Source organism: Cucurbita pepo, chromosome 14 (assembly GCF_057944985.1).
Source record: "Cucurbita pepo subsp. pepo isolate OVF chromosome 14, ASM5794498v1, whole genome shotgun sequence".
Classification (NCBI taxonomy): Eukaryota; Viridiplantae; Streptophyta; class Magnoliopsida; order Cucurbitales; family Cucurbitaceae; genus Cucurbita; species Cucurbita pepo.
In genome coordinates this window covers 7,141,231-7,162,318 of record NC_141811.1, presented here as the reverse complement: position 1 = coordinate 7,162,318, position 21,088 = coordinate 7,141,231, and the positions used below count along the sequence as shown (strand labels likewise).

General features: G+C 36.5%; 2 protein-coding genes across 2 annotated transcripts; both read left to right on the top strand.

Annotated features, from left to right (window-relative positions):
• The first annotated feature begins 1,679 nt into the window (after positions 1–1,679).
• On the top strand, positions 1,680–17,733 carry LOC111783806 (uncharacterized). Its single transcript, XM_023664647.2, has 20 exons — positions 1,680–1,989; positions 2,102–2,190; positions 2,468–2,577; positions 2,724–2,778; positions 3,920–4,008; positions 5,160–5,226; positions 5,300–5,362; positions 6,394–6,564; positions 6,694–6,787; positions 6,892–6,971; positions 7,062–7,137; positions 11,744–11,787; positions 12,447–12,514; positions 13,831–13,916; positions 14,052–14,209; positions 14,307–15,621; positions 15,818–16,092; positions 16,285–16,491; positions 16,574–16,730; positions 17,037–17,733. Exons 1-20 carry the CDS (start codon positions 1,878–1,880, stop codon positions 17,333–17,335), a joined length of 3,615 nt encoding a protein of 1,204 aa, XP_023520415.2. The 5' UTR covers positions 1,680–1,877; the 3' UTR covers positions 17,336–17,733.
• A 1,840-nt stretch (positions 17,734–19,573) lies between these two features.
• On the top strand, positions 19,574–20,386 carry CRR41 (potassium/sodium hyperpolarization-activated cyclic nucleotide-gated channel protein). Its single transcript, XM_087117327.1, has one exon. It carries the CDS (start codon positions 19,673–19,675, stop codon positions 20,315–20,317), a length of 645 nt encoding a protein of 214 aa, XP_086973453.1. The 5' UTR covers positions 19,574–19,672; the 3' UTR covers positions 20,318–20,386.
• The last annotated feature ends 702 nt before the right edge of the window (positions 20,387–21,088 follow it).

Here is a 21,088-nt window from a genome sequence, read left to right as displayed (position 1 = left end):
GTATGAGGCCTTTTGGGGAAGCACAAAGCGAAGCCATGAGAGCTTATGCTCAAAGTGGACAATATCATACCATTGTGGAGAGTCGTGTTCGTCTAACATTCACACTTCCTTAAGCTATAATACTATACTACCTACTTTAGGAACAGTAACTATCTGCTATATTATTTTTTCAAGTTAGAACAACAAACTATCGGTTCATACCCCTCTCGAACTAGAATAATAGTAAGATACTTGTTATATTCCCTTTTCAGGTTTGTGCATGCCTAAACTCGAGGTTATGATCTAATTTAGAGTTGCAGTTTTATGCACTTTAAGATAAGTTATATCCATGATATAACTATTATAGATAAGTTGATCTTTTTACGAGTTGTTCCTAATTATAGTTGAATCAAAATGTTATTTTACCCCAGTAATTACATCTCATTCATCTTATACCTTAAGTATTATTGAATTGATACTTTAATTTATGATCCAAACATAAACTCTAAGTCTCTTTTAGGTTAGTGAGAGGTTAGGATACATCCCTGGTACAAGTGAATTTCCATTTGTTAAAATCCTAAAATAGTGGCAGACCTATTAAATTGGCCATAAAATACATTTTTTACATTTTTACTTATGCAAGCAAGAGGTAACCCTCGCATATAAATTGAATACTCAATATTGAGTTGTATTTGATTATCTTGTGAAATATTAATATTTTAATTAAACAAATTTATAAAAGGAGATTAAATATTTTATGTATAATCTTATATAAATACATTATTTAATATATTTTCACCCGGATCTCCATATAAATGATTTAAACAATTAAAAAGAAATTCAAATCAATAATATTAACTAGTCTCAACTCTATTCATTTATTCTTTATTTTATTATAAACCACTTAAAATAATAACCTCCAAAATGAAGTTAGGATACATTCCTTCCATTTCAATAAGGGAACAAATCGAAGTATATATTCTTAAATATTATTTTTGAAGTATTAATTATTTCTATTTAAAATTAATAATATATTTTTAAAATTTTAAATTTAAAGGTATCATTAAAAAAAATAAAATATATTCCTATAAAACAAATTAAAAAAAAAAAAGAAAAAAAAGAAATCTATAAATTTGCAGGGAGACGACACATCGTAGTAGAGAGAGAGAGAAAAAAAAAAAAGAAAAAGAAAAAGAAAAAGAAAAAAACAAATGGAACGACACTGACAGACCTTTAGACTGACACGGACGTGCTGGCCTTCAAGATCCAATGCGTTTTGCCGTCCTTTAACAATTAACTAATTCACATATAAAGAAAAATAAATTAGATTAAATTATACATTTATTCTCTTACATTTTTTTTAATTTCTATTTAATATCTCATTAAATTTTAAATAATATTTGGTACACTTTAAAATTTAATTAATTATTTAATAGATAGTTGAATATTTGATTTTTTTTTTAAAATTTAGTTAATTATAAAAATAAAATAAAATTTTATTCTAAAATACATCAAATATGTCATACTTGTTAAACCCAAGATGGAGAGGGGATGAAAAAAAAAAAAGAAAAAAAAAATGTAATTCCTTCTAACACGTGCGAAATTCTTGGCATGTGCGAGTGAACATTCCGGCGCACGTGCAGAGCACTCGCCCGCCAGCCCAGCCCAGCCGTTTCTGTTTTCGGGATCCCTCCGGCCGAAACTAATGCTTCAGACACAAATGCTCATCTCGCAGTGGTCGATTCCAAAGGCAGCATCGGCAGGGCAATGCCTGACGCCTCTACCCATTCCAATCCCAATCTTTGATCCCAGCCCCTAAAATCCTCTCTATCTCTGCAAGATCTGTAACTTCTCTTCTCCGTGGAACCGCCAGTGCGTTCTGCTAGGTGATCCGCCCCATGGAGTCGATTCTGGCCCGAGCCCTCGAGTACACTCTCAAGTACTGGTTAAAATCTTTCTCACGGGACCAGTTCAAATTGCAGGGCCGGTCCGTGCAGCTCTCCAATTTGGGTCTGTGCTCGCTGATTCGTATGCTAATTTATTCACTTTTCACTGGTTACTTCTACCAATCGCGGTAATCGGGTTTTGTTCTTTTTTTCCTTTTCTTTTTGAATTTTTGTAGATATCAATGGCGATGCTTTGCATTCCAGTATGGGGTTGCCTCCGGCGCTAAATGTTACGACGGCGAGGGTTGGCAAGTTGGAGATTATGGTTGGTAGCGAATTGCTTAGAATTTCCCTTTCCTTCCCCTAGATGATTTGTGATTGCTTGGATCAATTGGAAATGTGCTTCTTCGCCCTTTATTTTTCTTGTTGAGCTTTGTAAAAGTATAAAGTTGTGGTATAATGATGCATATCAGTTATTTTTGGTTCCTGGAATTATAGCAGTGGAGAGGAAGATGAAATTTCGGCTGGTTTTTGCAGCATTTTCTATGCTTTGTGTACTCTGATTCTTTCCCTAATTGAGTTTTCTTCTTGTGATCATGTAGCTACCATCGCTGAGTAATGTACAAGTGGAACCAGTCGTTGTGCAAATAGATAAATTGGATTTAGTTTTAGAGGAGAATCCAGATGCAGATGTGGGTAGAAGCAATAGTAGGTAATTCACATGCCTCAATTCGTTTCTCTGCCCCTCCCCCTGCTCCTTGCTTCGTACCATTTTGCGAGCTTTATGTATCAACCTTGGAAGGATGCTTATCTGATCACAGTTAGTTAGAACTGAGCCTTTGCTTTTATAACTTGCAGTAGTCAGACTTCTTCCAGCACCGTGAAGGGTGGTGGTTATGGATTTGCTGATAAGGTAAAACACTTTTGCGAAATCATTCCGGTTCACTAAACTCAGAAGTGCTAAGTTATCTTAAATCTATTTAACAGTTCTCTAACAATGAATGGTTTGACCGATCCATTCGCATTTCATGAAATTTGTGGGATGTGCATAATTTCATTCTAGATTTGGAAAATTTCACCCCATGATATGCAATCTCTTGAAAAGTGATTAGTATTGGGCCTTCGGTTTTTTGTTTATAAATCAGTGATGGACTGTTTCTTTTTCCTGTCAGCCGATTTCTTAAGTTTTTCTTCTTCCTCTGATTTTAGTTTTTCCTTTTTGAAGCAAGAAATGAAACGTCTCATTGAAGAAATAAAAAGAGACTAATACTCAAAAGATACAAACTCCATCAGGTAGTGAAACAAAAAGCAATAAAAGTATAACCTAAACTAGAAAGAGCAACCCAGGAAAAACAAAAACAAAGTATTCCAATTTAGAGAAATATCTTGTATAGAAAATCTGTCCAAAGACTTTGATAGAGAACTTCAAGGCGAGGCTTTCAAACGAGCTGATTGAAAACGATCAAGCCAAAAGAGATGCTTGTCTTGGAAGATCCTTTGATTCCTTTCCAACCACAATTCTGATAAAAGGCTTTTAATTGCTCCATTAAACATTTGCCTTTGGAATCAAAGAGGGACCAAAAAGAAAATGACGAACATTTGAAAATGTTAGAAAGAACCCACTGAAGATTAAATAAAGAAAATAACTCGCCAACAAGCTCGAGAATAGATGGCATTAAAAAAGACGTGATTAAGAGTGTTCCCATCCAATCAGCAAAGAGAACAAACCGATGGCATAAGAAAATTGAAAGGGAGTTTCGTTCGTAAAACTTCAGAAGTGTTAAGACTAGCATTGACCATGATCCACAAAAGAATATGAATTTTCTTTGGGCATCTGTATTACCATTTAGCTTCCTCCGATTTTAGTTTCTACAATTATATGGTATCTCCATATCTATTGGGGATGCAGCAACATGAAAGGATGTTAGATGTTGTAAGTTTTTAGTTTTGATGCCAATAATTCACGCCCTCACCCCCCTCTTTGGCACTTATATTTCATTTACATTCCACATTCATATATATTTTTAGATTGTGGAGCTTTTTGTATGTAATAGATTGCAGATGGAATGACAGTAGAGGTTCGCACTGTCAATTTGCTACTTGAAACTGGTGGTGGATCGCGACATCAAGGAGGAGCAACTTGGTGAATCTTTTGCTTATTTCCTGATTTTTTTTATTCTTCATTCCCTGTTTCTCTTTCCTCCTCCCCCCACCCCCTATTTTGTTACTTGTACGATAGCTGTATGCATGTGAACTTTTGCATGTATGGTTTCCATTCAGCATATGCGAATACAGTGTGAAAGATGAGCACCCAGTCAATTAATTTGTTAGCTATAGTTCAATCCGTGACTTATGATTTCAGTGAGGAGAATATTGTATTTAAGCTTCTTAATTCTTATTTTATTTTCTCTGATTCAAGAATGTATATATCATTATGGAAAAATATGTACAAGTAAAAAGAGGAGTTTTTTGCTTTCTTTTTTTATTTTTATTTATAAAGGATCATTGAAGTAGCAATAGTATTTAAACCATAATTTTTGTGTAACTCTTGCTACCATCTGTATGAATGAATCAAGACGGAAATATTCCTTAGAGATAGAGAGAGAAGAGAGAAAGAGAACTGGATACAGAAAACTGAACCCCATCCCACACTCAAGTTTAGTCCTAGCATTCTCAAAGAGAAATAAAAGGAAGTTAGTAACTTTCTTTCAAAATCTCCCAACATACAACTAAAATAACCTAAAAGGACCGGACAAATTTTTTGACCAAAGGCACAAAGAAAGACGTAACTTTTTAGGTTCGAGGGTTAGAATATGTAATACGATTTTTAAGGATCTGGCCTTTGGTTAACAACATCCGAGTTCCAGATTGCAGTTTAAAGAGCTGAGGTCAGTGACCTTACTAGAACAGTATCTTTTCTACTAGGTTGTACAACTATATCCTTGAGTTGTAAAGATTTCAGTTTAAAGAGATGAGGTTATTGTCTGCATGTGACTATTGGCAGCGGATGGAAGATTGGGAGACTGTCAGCTTATCTATCCACACGTCTTTCTGTATCTAATCCTCTTACATGGCCTCACCTATAAGAAAGATAATCGGCAAAATGATGACATACACTAGCCACAAAATATTGTGCCTACCTACTGCTTGTGCATTGAACTAAGTAAAAGCCCACATCTAGTTATATAGTCCTACGAAGCTTTCAGTTATGATTTTTAGGTTTAAATCTGTTAAATATTGTGTTAGTACTTAGCTCTCATGTTATTTCCTTTTTTGCTTCCCCCTTCTTTGTAGGGCTTCACCTTTGGCATCTATCACTATACGCAACCTTTTGCTGTATACCACAAATGAAAATTGGCAGGTGGATGTTTTACATCGGTGTGGCTGATATTTTTAGTGACAACATATATTTTCTAACAAATTTTCCATCATAGGTGGTCAATCTTAAGGAAGCCCGTGATTTCTCTGCAAATAAGAAATTTATATATGTTTTCAAGGTAATTCTAGCTTCTATGCATGGGTTTATTTGGATTTTAGGTTATATTATTCTGAGCAAGAAACTATATTTTCATTGAATGTATGAAAAGGTACAAAAGTAGGAGAAAACTTTGGAAACCACTGAAGCTCATAAAGAATGTCTTTAGCTTACCATAGAAAAATTAGAATAATGACAATTTTAACTTATTTTGGTGTACACTTTTCCTCTTTTCTTTTTCTGTAATTACATTTATTAGATTATAACAATGTTATGAAAGTGTAAAAGTGGCCTTAACTTTTTTGGAGGAGGCAAAGAGTAAGGCTTGAGGAACTATCAGATGTGACCTAAGCTTAGATAAAAAATGTATTGGTGAGGCTTTTGTTTGTATATATTCTTTCATTTGTCCTAATGAACGTGTGGTTTCTTACCCAAAAAAAAGAAAAAATAATAAAAAAAAAAAATAATAATAATAAAAAAAAAAAAAAAGAAAAAGAAAAAAGAAAAAAGAAGAAATGCATAGAAGAGAATCATGTATAGGCTATGTATCATTAAAACTACGTTCACCATTCCCAACATCATCGTTATTAACACTAGAATCTACTTTCTTTTTAGTTTGTCTTCAAATTTTTGTAAACCTTCGTAGTAAATTGTTGATGGGCTAAATTTCTCACTTTGTATGTATTGGCATTAAACAGCTGAGTGAATTCTAATATTTTTTAAGAATATGATAAATTGGTACCCTCGTTTAGTCATTTCAAGTCATAAACTCAAAGCGTAAATGTGTTCTTATGGAAATGCCTCTTCCATAAGAGATGTTAGCTTCTTATGATCCAAAGAAGCCGTAAAACTAAGGCTACAAATTAAAAATTCACTCTAAGGTGATCCTGAAGGAGTGAGCCTCAAACACCTTCAAAAGCATTGGTTCATCATTGGTAGAGAACGTGTTTTTAAGTACTGGCCTGGCTCCTCTGTGCATGCGTCAAATTTCAACTTAACATGAAATGATGTTATGTTCAGTGACTTATAATGCTAAATTCCTCTTGATACTAGAAACTTGAATGGGAATCTTTGTCAATTGATCTTCTGCCTCATCCGGATATGTTTGCTGATGCTACTTTCGCTCGTGCTAAAGAGGGAGCAGTTAGTAGGGATGATGATGGTGCTAAGCGTGTTTTCTTTGGTGGAGAGCGATTTATTGAAGGGATATCTGGTGAAGCTAATGTAATACAAATCTGATGTTTCAGTTTGATTCTTGATGAACTTGTATTTATGGTGCAATCTTAGAGAGCAGCTTCTATAAGTAGGATGGTTTTGCATTCCTGATACACTTCGTTTTGTAAACATGAGTAGATAACATTGCAAAGGACCGAGCTAAACAGTCCACTTGGTCTCGAGGTGAATTTACATATTACAGAAGCTGTATGCCCAGCCTTAAGTGAACCAGGTTTTTAAATCATTTGGCTGTTAGCTCAGTTGATCACAATGTGAACAAGGTGTTGTATGATGGTGATCTATCATGCTGATAGGATTTTTCTATGGCATCAACAGGACTTCGTGCCTTCCTTCGTTTTTTGACGGGATTGTATGTTTGTCTAAATAGAGGAGATGTGGATATGAAGGCTCAACAGGTTATCATTTACTCTACTCTTTGAATTGTACTTTTGAATATGATATGGAAAAGTCTCACACATCTCTCTCTTTCTTGTTTTCATTGGCAGCGTTCAACAGAAGCAGCAGGACGTTCTTTAGTTTCTATTACTGCAGACCATATATTTCTCTGTGTAAAAGACCCTGGTTCGTGCCTTTTTCCTTAAAAACAATGATCTTCAATAATATGTGCCTGTGTAGTTAGGATTGTATCATAAGTATTAAAAGGACCAAGTCCGTTGGGTTAGAGCTGTACCAATTCAATAGTGTCCATGTTTTGAAGGTTAGTAGCTAGAAGCCCATCTGAGTTTTGAAAGCTTAACTCAACCCTTTAGTATGTTCAAGATTTATTCTCTTTCTTGATATGAAAGTATGTTTGATGAACGGATGAATATGTAGAATAGGGGTCAAAAGCTCAATCCAAGCTAAAGAAGTTTAAAAAGTTCCAAATAGCACAAGGAGTCTAAGAGGTTGTAATTATCAAAAGGTTTGAACAATTTGGACAAATACAAACCACAAAACAATAGGATTCTTCATGAAGGCAGAGTTAATACCTTAGATTGGATATGAAGTAGACCGCTAGCTTGATAGGGCCAAAATGTTGTGTTCTTTATAGGGAAGCAGCTGAGGACCTCAATCATTATTTGCGGACTTGTGATTTTGCTTGGTCAGTTTGGAATTATTTATTTTTTCGGTCCTTCAGTCCTAGCTTGGTCCAGCCTAAAGACTGTAGGTTCATGCTAGAGGAGTGTTTGCTTCACTCACACTTTCGTAACAAGGGTTGTCTTCTGTAGCTTGCTGGCAATTGCACTATTTTATGATGCCTTTGGGGTGGGAGGAACAATAGAGTTTTTAGTGGGGTTGACAGGTCTTATTGGAAGGTCTTCTTTTTTTTATAAGGTCTTGTGGGGAGGTTTGGTCCCTTGTAGGCTCCATCTCTCCCTCTTGGCATTGTTGTATAAGAATTTTTGTAAATCCACGTAAGTTTTCATTTTGCTTGATTGGATCCCTTTTCTATGTTAGTTTAGCTTCCTTTTGGAGGGTTGTTTTATTTGTATGCCTATTCTTTCATAAAGTATGGTTTCTCATTAAAAAAATATTCTACAAAAGAGATAAGGATCTTTCTTTTTCCTAAAGAAACTTAAAAAGTTGGTTGTTTTTCTCGAACCAAAAGGCCCTCCCCCCCCCCCCCCCCCCCCCCCCTAAAAAAAAAAAGTGAGGTTAAGCCACAAAGTTTTAGCTACAGCTCCAAAAGTAAAGAAAAAAAAAAGTAGACATTTGTTGTGTTAGGAAAAACAATGAACCAATTGAATCAAGCCTGCCAAGTTTTCCAAAATTGAGAGGCCAGTGGACAGCTTATAGAAAGATGATCTTGATATTTTTATTGCTTACTTTGCACCTAGTATACACCAGCTGGGGGATGGATGCTACTTTGGATTCCTTTTTTGGACTTTAGCATTGTTGTCTAAACATACAATGGGATCTTAAAACAAAATGTCATGACTTGTTTCTTTGGGATAAGAGGTCAAATCCACTTGCAATGTTTCTGGTCAAGATCAAAAGTCATCAGGGAGCTTTTTCATCACTGAAGTCACTAAAGATGCTGCATTGGAGATCCTGAATAGAAAGATTGGCATTCTATATATTTGATCCATGAAAAGTATTTCATTGTTGGAGACTGCACAAGGTGGCGAAATTTGGAAGAGAAAGGCTTGTAGCCAATTTACTTGTCCTTCGGAAAATCCTGATATTTTCACCTTTGTCAATCTAGTAAGTCACTTAAGAAGCTACAACATCCCTTATTTTGTTGATGTCTTTCCCTTGGAGAGTCTAAAAGTCGTATGATTGGGCCAATTTACCTTTGGAAACTTCAACTTTTGCGGCAAGGACACTTATTGAAGCTTTTATTTTAAACAAATGAACTTCCATTGATAAAAATAACATGAAACTTGTGCTGGCTAATTGTATCATAGAATTTTAATGTGTGTGTGTGTATAATATTTTGATATTCCTTCACGCCTTTATATATCATTTTTTTGTATTGTCCTATAGCAATCTGAGTTGAATAATTTTAATTACCCTTTGAGCCTTCTATGGCTTTGAGTTGTGATTCATTGCACTTGCTGTTACCTTCCTAGTAGATATCCAAGAAGGTAGACATAAATCATGTAGGGAGGTTTGGAAAGAGGCTTAAGGAGCCTTCTTGCTTTAGAGAGAATAAAATGGTTTTTATATTAATCGGATCCAAAATGGTGAATCTCCTTGCATAGCTGTGAGAGGAAGACACCCAAGTAAGAGATTGGTCAAGAGTAAAAAGTTACAATTGGCTAATGAGTCCGACTCTTGGGTTTCTATGCTTGACGCCAACAACTGCAATCGATGCCCAGTTTACTATTTGGTCAAATTGATTTTCAGCTCTAGAAAAAGGTTTAGAGGATCTAATATCTCGAGATCGAGGATTTTGGACGATGTGCATGTTCACTAAAAAAATCAAGGTAGGCCTACTTTCAAAAGCTGAATAGCCTCCTCTCTTTCTTTGTGTTGGATCAGACAAACCCTCTATCTTTTCCTCTTCCCTTTCTCTCTCAGCCATATGTATCTCCTACCTAATCCATGGAGAGAAATTATAATAGCCCAAGCCATCGCTAGCAGATATTTTATTTATGTATCTCTTACCAAAAGAAAGCCATGATGAGGTTTTTCTATAGTAGGGCTTTTACCTTCTTGAAAGGGTGGTACGTTAAGGCCATATCCAAAAGACCCTTTACCTCCCTAGGAAATGTGAAATGCCATCTGAATATATTGAGATGTTGTCCAGGAATTCTAAGCGTATATGCATAGTGACTTTGTGATTCGTTTTCTTTTTTTCATAATGGACACCAATTTGGAGAAAGAGTGATGTAAGACATTCTTTTTTGAAGATTTTCACTTGTGCTAATGACTTTATGCGCTATTTCCCAAAGGAAGAACTTCACCTTCACTTGTGAATGGAATGAGTTTTTTTGAAAGAGACAGGGAGATCCTCTCTCTCATTTTCTCTTCACCAACACCATTAGTAGATTGATTCACTACTGTTCTGAAAGAAGGATGCTGAAGGATTTTGTGGTGGGCAGAGATGACATGCATGTTACTTACCAGCAATACATTGACAGTACCATTAATTTTTTTGTGATGGTGACGCAAACTTGGAGACATGGTGATCTTGGTTGAATATCTTTTTGCAAGGCTCAGATTTAAATTTGGGGGAAACAGCTACTGTTGGCATCAATGTGAGCAGCGAGACAGTGGTGGACTAGGCCAAGAGGATTGGGTGTATGGTAAAAAATCTTCCTATTTCCTACTTGGAATTCCCATTAGGTGGCAATCCTCAAGCTATCAACTTTTGGGAGCCGTTGTTGAACAGATATCACGTTTATTTAGATAAGTGGAGACAACATGATTGGAAGTTGGGCAGTTGGATATCCTTGATTGATAAACTTAATGGGGTTATCCTGGACAGTGATAAGGATAAAATGAGGTCGAAGCTCGAAGATTTGGGAGGCTTTACCTCCAAATTGGCCTTTATGAAGCTTAATCATTCCCATAGAGGAGTTTGTTCAACCGTAATTGACTTGATCTGGAAGCATTCGATTCCTAGAAAGGTGAAGTTGTTATTTTGGTGCTTAGCTTACTGAAGTCTTAGTACAATGGATAAATTGCAAAAAAAGTTACCTCGGTGGAACTTGTCTCTATCGGTTTGTGTTGTTTACTGCTACAAAGAGGATGAGAACTTAGATCATTTTTTTCTTGCGTTGTCCTATGTCCTATAAGGGTTGGATGTCAGTGTTGAATGAAATTGGCATCCAAACTTTTTTTTTCCTATTAGAATAGATGAGTCGACGACTGAAGCTTTAGGTGGATGGAATCTTGAAGGAAAAGCCAAGATTATTGGGAGTGGTGCAGCCAGAGGGTTTCTTTGGCACATCTGGAGAGAGAAACTAAAGGACTTTTAAGATAAAATTTTACGTTTTGATTATTTTTGCGATGCTTTTTTTGGTGGGTTTCCAACCGTCGTAAATTCTTTTGTAATTACAACCTTAAACGATTGGACTTTTTTGGCCTTTCTTGTATGCCTTTATCTCTTTTATATAAATAAAGAAGAGTAGAAAGAAAAAAAAGGAGAAGAAAAGAAGAAAGAGGAGGGAAGGGAGAAAGGGAGTAGGAGGAGATGAGAGAAACGGAAAAAGGCAAAATAAAAAAGAAAAATTAACTAGTTTTTTTTTAATAATTACAAACTGGTCTTTCCAAGGAGCTGCTGCAGCAGTATGGCGCGTCAACTCATACTTATACAACTTCTTTTAATATATTTGGTCGATTTGAGCCCTTTTTGGACCCGTCAACTGACTGAGAGGTCATTTTTGCTATATGCAAAACCGGCCAAACTGAAGAAACACATATACCGGCCGACCAAAGTCAATTTGGCTGGTTTTAGTCGGTTGACATGGTATGTCGGAATATTTTAATTATCCCTACCGCTAGGGGCTAGTATATCCTTTTGGGATCCTGTAGTGAAAAAGGTCTTTTGTAAATGATTGAATTTTATCATAGCTTGGTTGATTTGGCATGTTGATATTCAACTTGTTGACTAGTTTCAGAACGTTATACCTTTTAAGTTCATAATTGTTTAGTCGGAGCACTGATGACATTTTACTTGCCATTTATATATATATTTTTTTTCATTTCAATTTCTTTTAACTTATTACTTTACTTGCAGAATTCCAGCTTGAATTTTTGATGCAGTCACTGTTTTTTTCTCGGGTAATGTTCCATACATTTGCTGCTTTTAATTGAATTGTATCAAAGAATTATCTTTCTAACTCTTTTGGCTTGGTGGCAGCTAGGAAGCATGGTCACGTGTGGGACATAGATATGTTTGAACATGTTTCATAGTTGTGTTTGACGAGTGACAAAAAATGTCCTACGTTACTTTTATGATTTTTAATTTTAGACACATTGAAGACACACATGGGACACGTCTACGTTTGGACGCCTGGGGACACTGAGACATGTCTACCAAAAAAATCTGATGAGAAAATAATAAAAACAACATTTAGTCCAGTCTATTACTAGGCATTTTTCAACCCATTTGTCAATAAAACTTTCGTCTCTAGAAAAAAAGTAATGTTTGTTATATGTCATTCTGTTGTATTATTTTACTACTTTGTTTGGTCTATTGGCTTTAACCAATTACAAATCATTGGAAAAATTCTATCCTTTGGTAGAAGACCTTAAAAGTCTTGTTGTTAATTAACGATTTTCTTCTTTGAACGTCACCACCACCACACCATTGTGGGGTCATGAATTAGTCCAGTTTTCAATGATCTTATGAACCTCTAAATTGCACATTAGGATGAATTACTTCATCTTTTAGTTCTCTCTCTTTATCATAACTCAATGTGGCTGCTCTTTTATTGCAGGCTAGTGTTAGTGATGGACAAAATGACAATAACTTGACTAAGGTGATGATTGGTGGACTTTTTATGAGGTAGGTTGAGTTTTCAATCAATTTTATTATTTTTATTTTTTTGGATAAAGAATTGAACTTCTATTTAGAAATAAACGAAAGAATACCTGCATTAAAAAACACACAAAAAGGTCCCACTAAAGGAAGAGAATCCACTCAAGTAAAATAAGACGTAACATATAATTACAAAAAAGTTGTTGTCAATGATGCTAGCAAAACTACCCAAATGAAGGCAACTTCCTCAAGAGCCTATCAATAGTATTAGCTCTTCCATGGATATTTTGCTAGATAAAGAACGTCACATTTTTTTGGAATTTTCACCTTCCAGAGAAAGAAAGGAGAAAACTAATTCAGTAGATGGAGAAGAGTTCAACAAACAATGAAAGAAAGAGCTACAAGTAAAGCCCCTAGTGGAGTCAGAGCTCCAAAGACCGTCCCTACTCCACGGTCTAAACTCAACCTCCTCAATCAAATATAAGAGATCGATGACATCCGTTGATTCCTTATCAGACAAATGGCAACGGACCCAAGTGATAAAGAGTGAGAGCTCCCTGAATGAACAAGCCACCAATCATTTTTCATAGAACTCAGATGGTATAAACGAGGAAGTGTATCGCAGAGGGGTCTTATCCCCCATCCAACTTGTCCCCCCAAAAATAATTTTCCTTCCCATCATCACCCACACAAAAATTGACCAGGTGTGAGAAAGAAGTGAACTCATTGGATATTTCTTTCTAAAGGTTCTTGTAAAGAGCCTTTGATCCCGCCTGACGTCCTCTTGGAAGGATGAGAATTGTACTTGCTTGCTATAATCCTATACCATAGGGTAATAGATTCTAGGGGGAATGCACAATCATTTTGCCAGGAGGGCTTTGTTTCGAGCTTTTAAATTCCCCATTTCTAAATCCTCAGGTTCATTGGCTTTCCCACAACAGAAGGAGCCCTAAAGAGGGAAAAAAAGAAAAAGAAAAAGAAAAAGTAATTGGGAATTCCACTCAAGACTGAATGGATAAGGAGGTACCTTCCGCCTTTAGAGAAGAAACTTCTCTTCCAAGATGCAAGCCCTTTATGCATTATACTCACCATGGGTCCCAAAACAGAGGAATTCTCGGATTATGACCCAAGGGAAGACCAAGATCGGAGGAGGGAAAAGAACCAAATATTTTTTTATTCTTGACAACATTTTATTGAACACAATTGTAGCTAGTTGTATTTATTAATTTGACTAAATGATAACGTTGAGCGTTGAGAGTTACTAGTATGTGCTATTTGACCTTGATTTGATCTTGTGTATATGTGTGCAGTTGATTCTTCTTTTTGGATGTGTACTTTTCTAGGGATACTTTTTCGCGCCCTCCATGCACATTAGTTCAACCAGCCATGCGGGCTGTTACAGATGACTTTTTGCATGTCCCAGAATTTGGTAATTTCTGACTGACCTTTTGTATAATTTCAAGAAATCATTCTTGGTTCTGTAGCTGTATAATGTGCATTTACGATTTGAGATTTGAAATGCATCTTGTCTAATGCTGATGATGACGACTTTTTTGCTGGACAGCTAAGAACTTTTGCCCACCAATATATCCTTTCAAGGACAAGCAATGGGGATCAAGTGGAAATGTTCCTTTATTGTGCCTCCACTCTGTGCAGGTCAAGCCTTCTCCAGTCCCCCCATCTTTTGCTACCCAGACAGTCATCCACTGCCAACCTCTCACAGTATGTAAAATATTCTAGAAAAAGACCATTCTAGTTACCTATATTTGAAACCATAATTTCTCTAAGCTTCTTTTCTATTTTTGTACTTCTTTTCCAGATTCATCTTCAGGAAAAATCTTGTTTGAGAATATCATCTTTCCTAGCTGATGGAATAGTTGTGAATCCTGGTTCTCTTTTACCGGATTTCTCCATTAGTTCTATGATACTTTCTCTCAAGGAGTTAGATGTTACTGTTCCCCTAGACATAGCCAAGTCTACTGATTATCATAGCAGCTGGGATGGTATCTCTCAAAGCGCTTTTGATGGAGCTCGGCTTCATATTAAGAACATGCAATTTTCTGACTCACCTTCTCTGAATCTTAGACTACTGAATTTGGATAAGGACCCTGCTTGCTTCTGTCTCTGGGAAGGTCAACCAGTTGATGCTAGCCAGAAGAAATGGGCCACCAGCGTGTCTCAGATTAGTTTATCGTTAGAAACATACAACAAAGTGACTGGATCTAAGAGCTCTGGTGCTATTTTAGCCTTGTTGAGATGTGTGGAGCTGATAGACGTTTCCATTGAAGTAGCTATGGCCACTGCAGATGGAAGAGCATTAACAGCTGTTCCTCCTCCTGGGGGTGTTGTGAGAGTTGGGGTTTCCTGTCAACAGTGTCTATCAAACACTTCAATTGATCAATTATTTTTCGTTCTAGATCTTTATGCATACTTTGGGAAAGTTACTGAAAAGATAGCCCTTGCTGGAAAGAAAAATCGACCAAAAGAAGGTATGAGTAACTTGCTGGTTGGAAAGCTTGTGGATAAGGTACCAAGCGATACTGCTGTCAGTTTATTGGTCAGGAACCTTCAACTTAGATTTCTGGAGTCTTCTTCCACAATTGTTGAGGAACTGCCACTTGTTCAATTTATTGGCAACGATTTGTTCATCAAAGTTTCTCACAGAATGCTTGGTGGTGCGGTTGCTATTTCATCCACACTACGATGGGATAATGTTGAAGTGGATTGTGTAGACACCGAAGGAAATATTGCATATGGCAATGGAACCGTTTCCACTTCAATTGAAAATGGTTCTCTTATGAATGGGAATGGATTATCTCAACTAAGAGCAATCCTTTGGGTAGATAACAAAAGGGATAGACTTACAAATTCATTTCTCGATGTTAGCATCGTGCATGTGATTCCCTTAAATGAGCGGGACATGGAGTGTCATAGTTTGAATGTGTCAGCTTGTATTGCTGGGGTGCGCCTAAGTGGAGGAATGAACTACGCTGAAGCCTTGCTGCATCGATTTGGAATTCTTGGTCCTGATGGGGGTCCTGGAAAGGGTCTGATGAAAGGACTGGAGAATTTACGGGCCGGGCCACTTGCTAAACTTTTTAAAACTTCACCTCTTCTTGCTGACAGTTTAGAAGGTACAGGAACTTGAAATATGTTGGCTGTTTTAGAATTACATTTTTCATGCACACCAATTTTAATCTTTGACTTTAAGGATGCATGTTATCTTCTGTTCTCGTCACAGATGTTTCCGTTGGTATCTGTCTCCCTTAAATTATTTTGAAACAAAATTTTTACAATCTACAAGTTCCAATTTTCTGTGTGGATTTTCAGGAGATGGGAAAGAAGGTCCTCTATTGCAATTAAGAAAGGCAGATGATGTGGACGTTTCCATAGTTCTTAAAAATTGGTTATTTGCACTTGAAGGTGCAGAGGAAATGACAGAAAGATCGTGGCTTTATGATTCTAACAATGTTGGCAGAGAAGAGAGGTGTTGGCACACTTCTTTCCAGATCTTCCGAGTAAAAGCGCAGAGTAGACCAAAGGATCTACTTAATGGCAAAGGAAAATCATGTGGAGCTCAACAATATCCCGTGGAGTTGGTGACAGTAAGCAAACGACCCCCCACCAAACAGAATAATTGAAATTACATAAATTTAATTTATACTAACTAATTAGCAACTTGCAGTTTTTTCCCCGTGCTTCTGATTTTATTGAACCATTCTCTTTCGGACTTTCTCTACGCTTTTGTTTAAGTCACATCCATATGCATGAGCTTGAAATATTTGAGTCAAATTTAGGTCAGCGTAGAAGGCCTGCAAACATTGAAGCCCCAGGTTCAAAAGAACACCCACCATACTGTTTCTCTCCGCAATGGGGTTAATGAAATGGTCGAGCCACTCGGAGGGATAAATCTTGAAGCTCGCATGGTGGTGTCTGAGGATGCTGTTGACGTTGAGATGGCCAACTGGATTATGGAAAACTTGAAGTTCTCTGTCAGGCATCCGGTATTTGACAATCAATTTTCTTTGTGTTCAACATCATCTGTTTTACTTAGGAACCCATTTCACACATGTTATTCCATGATAGATTGAGGCCGTTGTTACAAAGAATGAGCTGCAACATATTGCCTTACTATTCAAGTCGGAAGTTGATTCAATGGGTCGAATTGCTGCTGGAATTCTTAAGCTACTAAAGCTGGAGGGTTCTATTGGTCAAGCCACCTTAGATCAGCTGAACAACCTTGGTATGTCAGTTTGCTAAGTGATGTATCTCAACGCCATGATTCCTAGGTTCTTGAAAAGTTCTCTGCTTCTGTTGCGATAGAAGACTATTATATTAACCTTACGATCAACTAATTCCCTGGGCCTCCTTTTGTTTCATTTATTTTTTACCTTATGAAGAGAGTATCCACTAAGTTGACACAATTAGTCACGTTTCAAATTTCACTACTGGAATTTACACTCCAATCGGGTTTTGTGCACATGATGAACTACTCATTCTAGGTCACTTAAACAGCAACAAATATTTACTGATTGATGCTTAATTTCAGGAAGTGGGAGTATTGACAAGATCTTCGTTCCAGAAAAGCTTAGCAGGGGAGGAAGTAGTGTGGCCAGTTTGGGGATCTCTCCTTCGGCATATTTGATTGGGGCAAGCCCAAGACCAACCACCGAATCTACAGTGACTTCCCTGGAGCAGGCTGTTCTTGATTCCCAATCTAAATGCACTTCTCTCATGACTGAACTCAGTAGTTCAGATTCGGCATTACATGTTGCAACTATTAAACAACTCTACGAGAAACTTGATAGCATGCAGACTTTGCTGTCAAGATTGCGGAGTCAAATCTGATTTGAATCTGCTGTTGTCTCGCTTTCCCATGGCTTTATGCAATTGGAGGTTCCTTGACTCAGCTACCGTGAAGTGACCAATATTTACTCACGGTCTGTGGAACCTGCAGTTTCCATGCTCGTTTCCCCTGCAACTCACAGGGCAATTCAAGAATTGTGTATTTGAAGATAAAAAGAGGTAATTTCCCATTCATATAGCTCACCATTCTTTCTCCAGTATATATACATATATAGATATGTATAGGAATTCAAGTTGAGTGCATGTAATATAGCTCGGAAGAAATGATAACATTTCATTTTTGTAGACTTGGATTCTTCACTTAAAAGTGAGGACTTTTTTACATGATTTTGCTATGAAAGATATATGATGCTCCTTCATGTAGAAAGTTAGTTGCTTCATTTGGTGTCTTAGTTGTCGATGTGTGCCTTAATAATTTTGGCTTCCCTAATAGAATTCAGTTATGTAACATTGTATTGTCCATAGTAGAATGGCCAATTGTAAACTTAATTCTTTCAACGTTTGTTTTGGGTACAAACTTTGGTCCTACGTTTGATTCTCATGTCCTGTTAAATTTTCTTACTAAATATTCTAGGTAAAATTTGTCTATTCATTGATCATGAACGAGATAATTTGTCATGTTCAAAATCATCCAAAACATGCATCGTCAGCATGAGTTTTTAGATTGGGTTTATGAAACTGTATAAATCTGAATGAGTTTGACCTTATTGCTCCAATTAAAGTCAAAGGTCCATACATTTGTCATTATTTTATTTTGACATGGAAGAGGTCTATCTAACATTCATAAATACAGGCATGAAATGTTGAATCATGACCACTGACAGACTAGAAGTTATAAAAGATATGCATCAAAGCTTTGGTGACAACTTTGAGTTTAGACAAGGTACAGTGGAAAAAATAAGAAAATGTTAGTTGTTGTTAGGGTCACCATAAGAGTCTTACAACTTGTTACTGGGAATCGGTCAAACAAACGTTGAAGATTGAGAATTCAGTATGTTGTTTGATTTCTTACTTGATGATGATGTTGAAAAACTGTTGAAGTCCTAAATTGACTAATTAAAAAGAAGATCCCTAAATTGGCTAATTAAAAAGAAGAGGATGAATGTATAAGTAGGAGAAACTATGAGTCATTTTAGGAAGATAATATCATACTAATGTTGTTGGTTGCTTATCAAATGTTAAAATTTTTTTATGGCCATTAAGTGATTCAATCATAGAGTTCTTGAGTTACATTTGTCCATTATTAATCTTACTTGAAACCCACTTAAAGAAAGTATGGCGGCAAGCTTTTACTTGCAGATTTTAACGGTAACAATAAAATATATGTAGTTTATTTTGGGATTATTGATGGCCATATTTCTTTTTTTTAAGAAATGGAGCGAGCAAAAGGTAAAATCCCTACTTTGTTCATTATTTCTAACGGACTAGCATTTGAAAAGTCAAAAGAACAATGTTTTTTTTTTTGTTGCCTTCCTTTGTATATGTATCCACCGCTTGAGTGAGAAAGTGAAGACTGAGTTAGAATCAGCCAGTTGCACCAAATCTATCCTATCTTCAAATTCAATAGTTGGGTTCAGCTAAAATGTCATTATGTTAAAAAAAAAAAAAAAAAAAAAAAAAAAAAAAAAAATTCGAAGTTCCTTAAATCCAAAGATAGAAATTCAAAGCAAAGGTCGGAAACTTCAAGTGAAAATTCAACTTGGTTCTAGAATTACAATGGCGGTGCAAACTTTATCTATAAATAAGAAGTTTTTTTTTTTTTTGTTTTTCCTCACCATATTTAAGTTCAATAAAGAAATTAAGGGGAGAAAGCCACTGCACCTGTTATAAGATTCGTGTTACACTTATGATTAGTCCTTGATTTTCAAGTAATTAGGAGACTACCCTACCTCAAATAAACTCTAGATTCATCCTCAAGAAGCTACCTCAAAAATGAATGCTATTTCATGATAAGTTTTAGGTAGTTTTTGATTTTCAAGTAATCAATATTTTTGATTTAACTCCGTACAAACTAATGATATAAGATACACCTACTCACATGTCTGTCTTCGTACGGACGATTTAGATCTCGTTTACAATAAGTATAAAGAATCCTATCAACAATATTTTCAAGATGAAAGCACTAAACCTTATTATTCATATACTAATAGACCTTTTAAATTATTTTAAGTTATTACCATCACGTAATTCTCCCTTATATCAACAAATCTGAAATCTGAAAAGATATTTTAATGTAAAAGGAAGGAGTACAAAAAAGTATCCAACAAACAAATAAGCTTATCCACTCTGTTTCCCTCTGTTGTTCAGCTTCATTACAACATGGCTTGTTTACATCTCCACCTCCTGTGTGCCCCAAACCCCCTTCTTCTTCTTCTTCCTCAATCTCAGCCCACTTTCACAAACCCATTACAAATTACACCGAAGCGCCGCCTCTCACTCAAATGCAGCTCAGAATCCTCCGAATCCGACCCCAATTTCCCATCCCCAAATCCCGACTTCGGCGCCCTAAACCAACCAGAGAGCTTCCCAATCGAGAAGCGGAGGAGATCCGAAATAGTCCGCCAAAGAAGACCCTCAAAGGACATCGTGAAGCCGGACCCACCCAACTTCGAAATTGGGTGGAAGAGGACGAAAGAGATCAATTTGGAGAAGCCGGTGGGGTGGATGATAATGGACTTTCTGGAGAAGCTGGAAGAGCTAATGGAGAGGGAGTTTGGGTCGACGGAGTTGCTTGCCAAAGTGGGAGAGATTGTAGCGGAGAGGGCGAGAGAGGAGGCGGAGATCTTGCTAGACGACGGCAAAGTGGAGGACAGAATGGTTACAGAGCTGTTTAGGGTGTTGAAGTTGATGGAGATGGATTTGGCTATGGTCAAGGCGGCTGTTAAAGATGAGACCTTGAGTGAGCGGCTTGCTCGGGCCAAAGCAAGGTGCAGGCAAGCTATACTTGTTGCTAATTCTTTCTGAATAATACCGCTTCATTCTTTGTGTGGTTTTAGTTTAGATAATGATCTGAAGCTATTTTTTTTTTTTTTTTGGTTAAAATAAGACGAAGTAATCTCACACACTAACGATAGAACACTCTGAATCCACTTTGTGAAAGTACTACTCGCGAAATTGTAAAGGAGATTTCGAGAAAGGGGAGACAAAGAACACTGATTTTATAAAAAATCTTTTCTATTGCTGTGTATTTTTTTGCTCGAATTAAGTATTTATAACTTTTCTAAAATAGGGGAGAATATGCTCATAAATCCTACCCTCATTCCCTCAAAGAGCTCTTTTTCAAATTAACTTTAGTAACAAATTAATGCATTTTAAGTTTATTTCAACAAAATTCTCCCATAAACTTAAATGATCCTTACATCTGTCATGCCAATCATCTTCTTGTATTTGTTGAAAAGTACTTTCGGTAGCGGTTTTGTAAAGATGTTCGCAACTTGATCCTGACTTGCCACATGTAGCAATTCTATGTTTCCTTCCTTCACATGATCTCGGATAAAGTGAAATCGAACGTCAATGTGTTTGCTTCTTTCATGGTTCACTGGGTTCTTTGCCAATTCAATTGCTGATTTGTTGTCAACTTGAATCACGGTTGCACCACGTTGCTTTAGCTCCATCTTGCTCAACAAATTTCTAAGCAATATCGCGTGACACACACACTAAGATGCTGCCACATACTCAGCTTCACACATCGAGAGTGTCACAATCGGTTGTTTCTTTGAAAGCCAAGTAAATGCT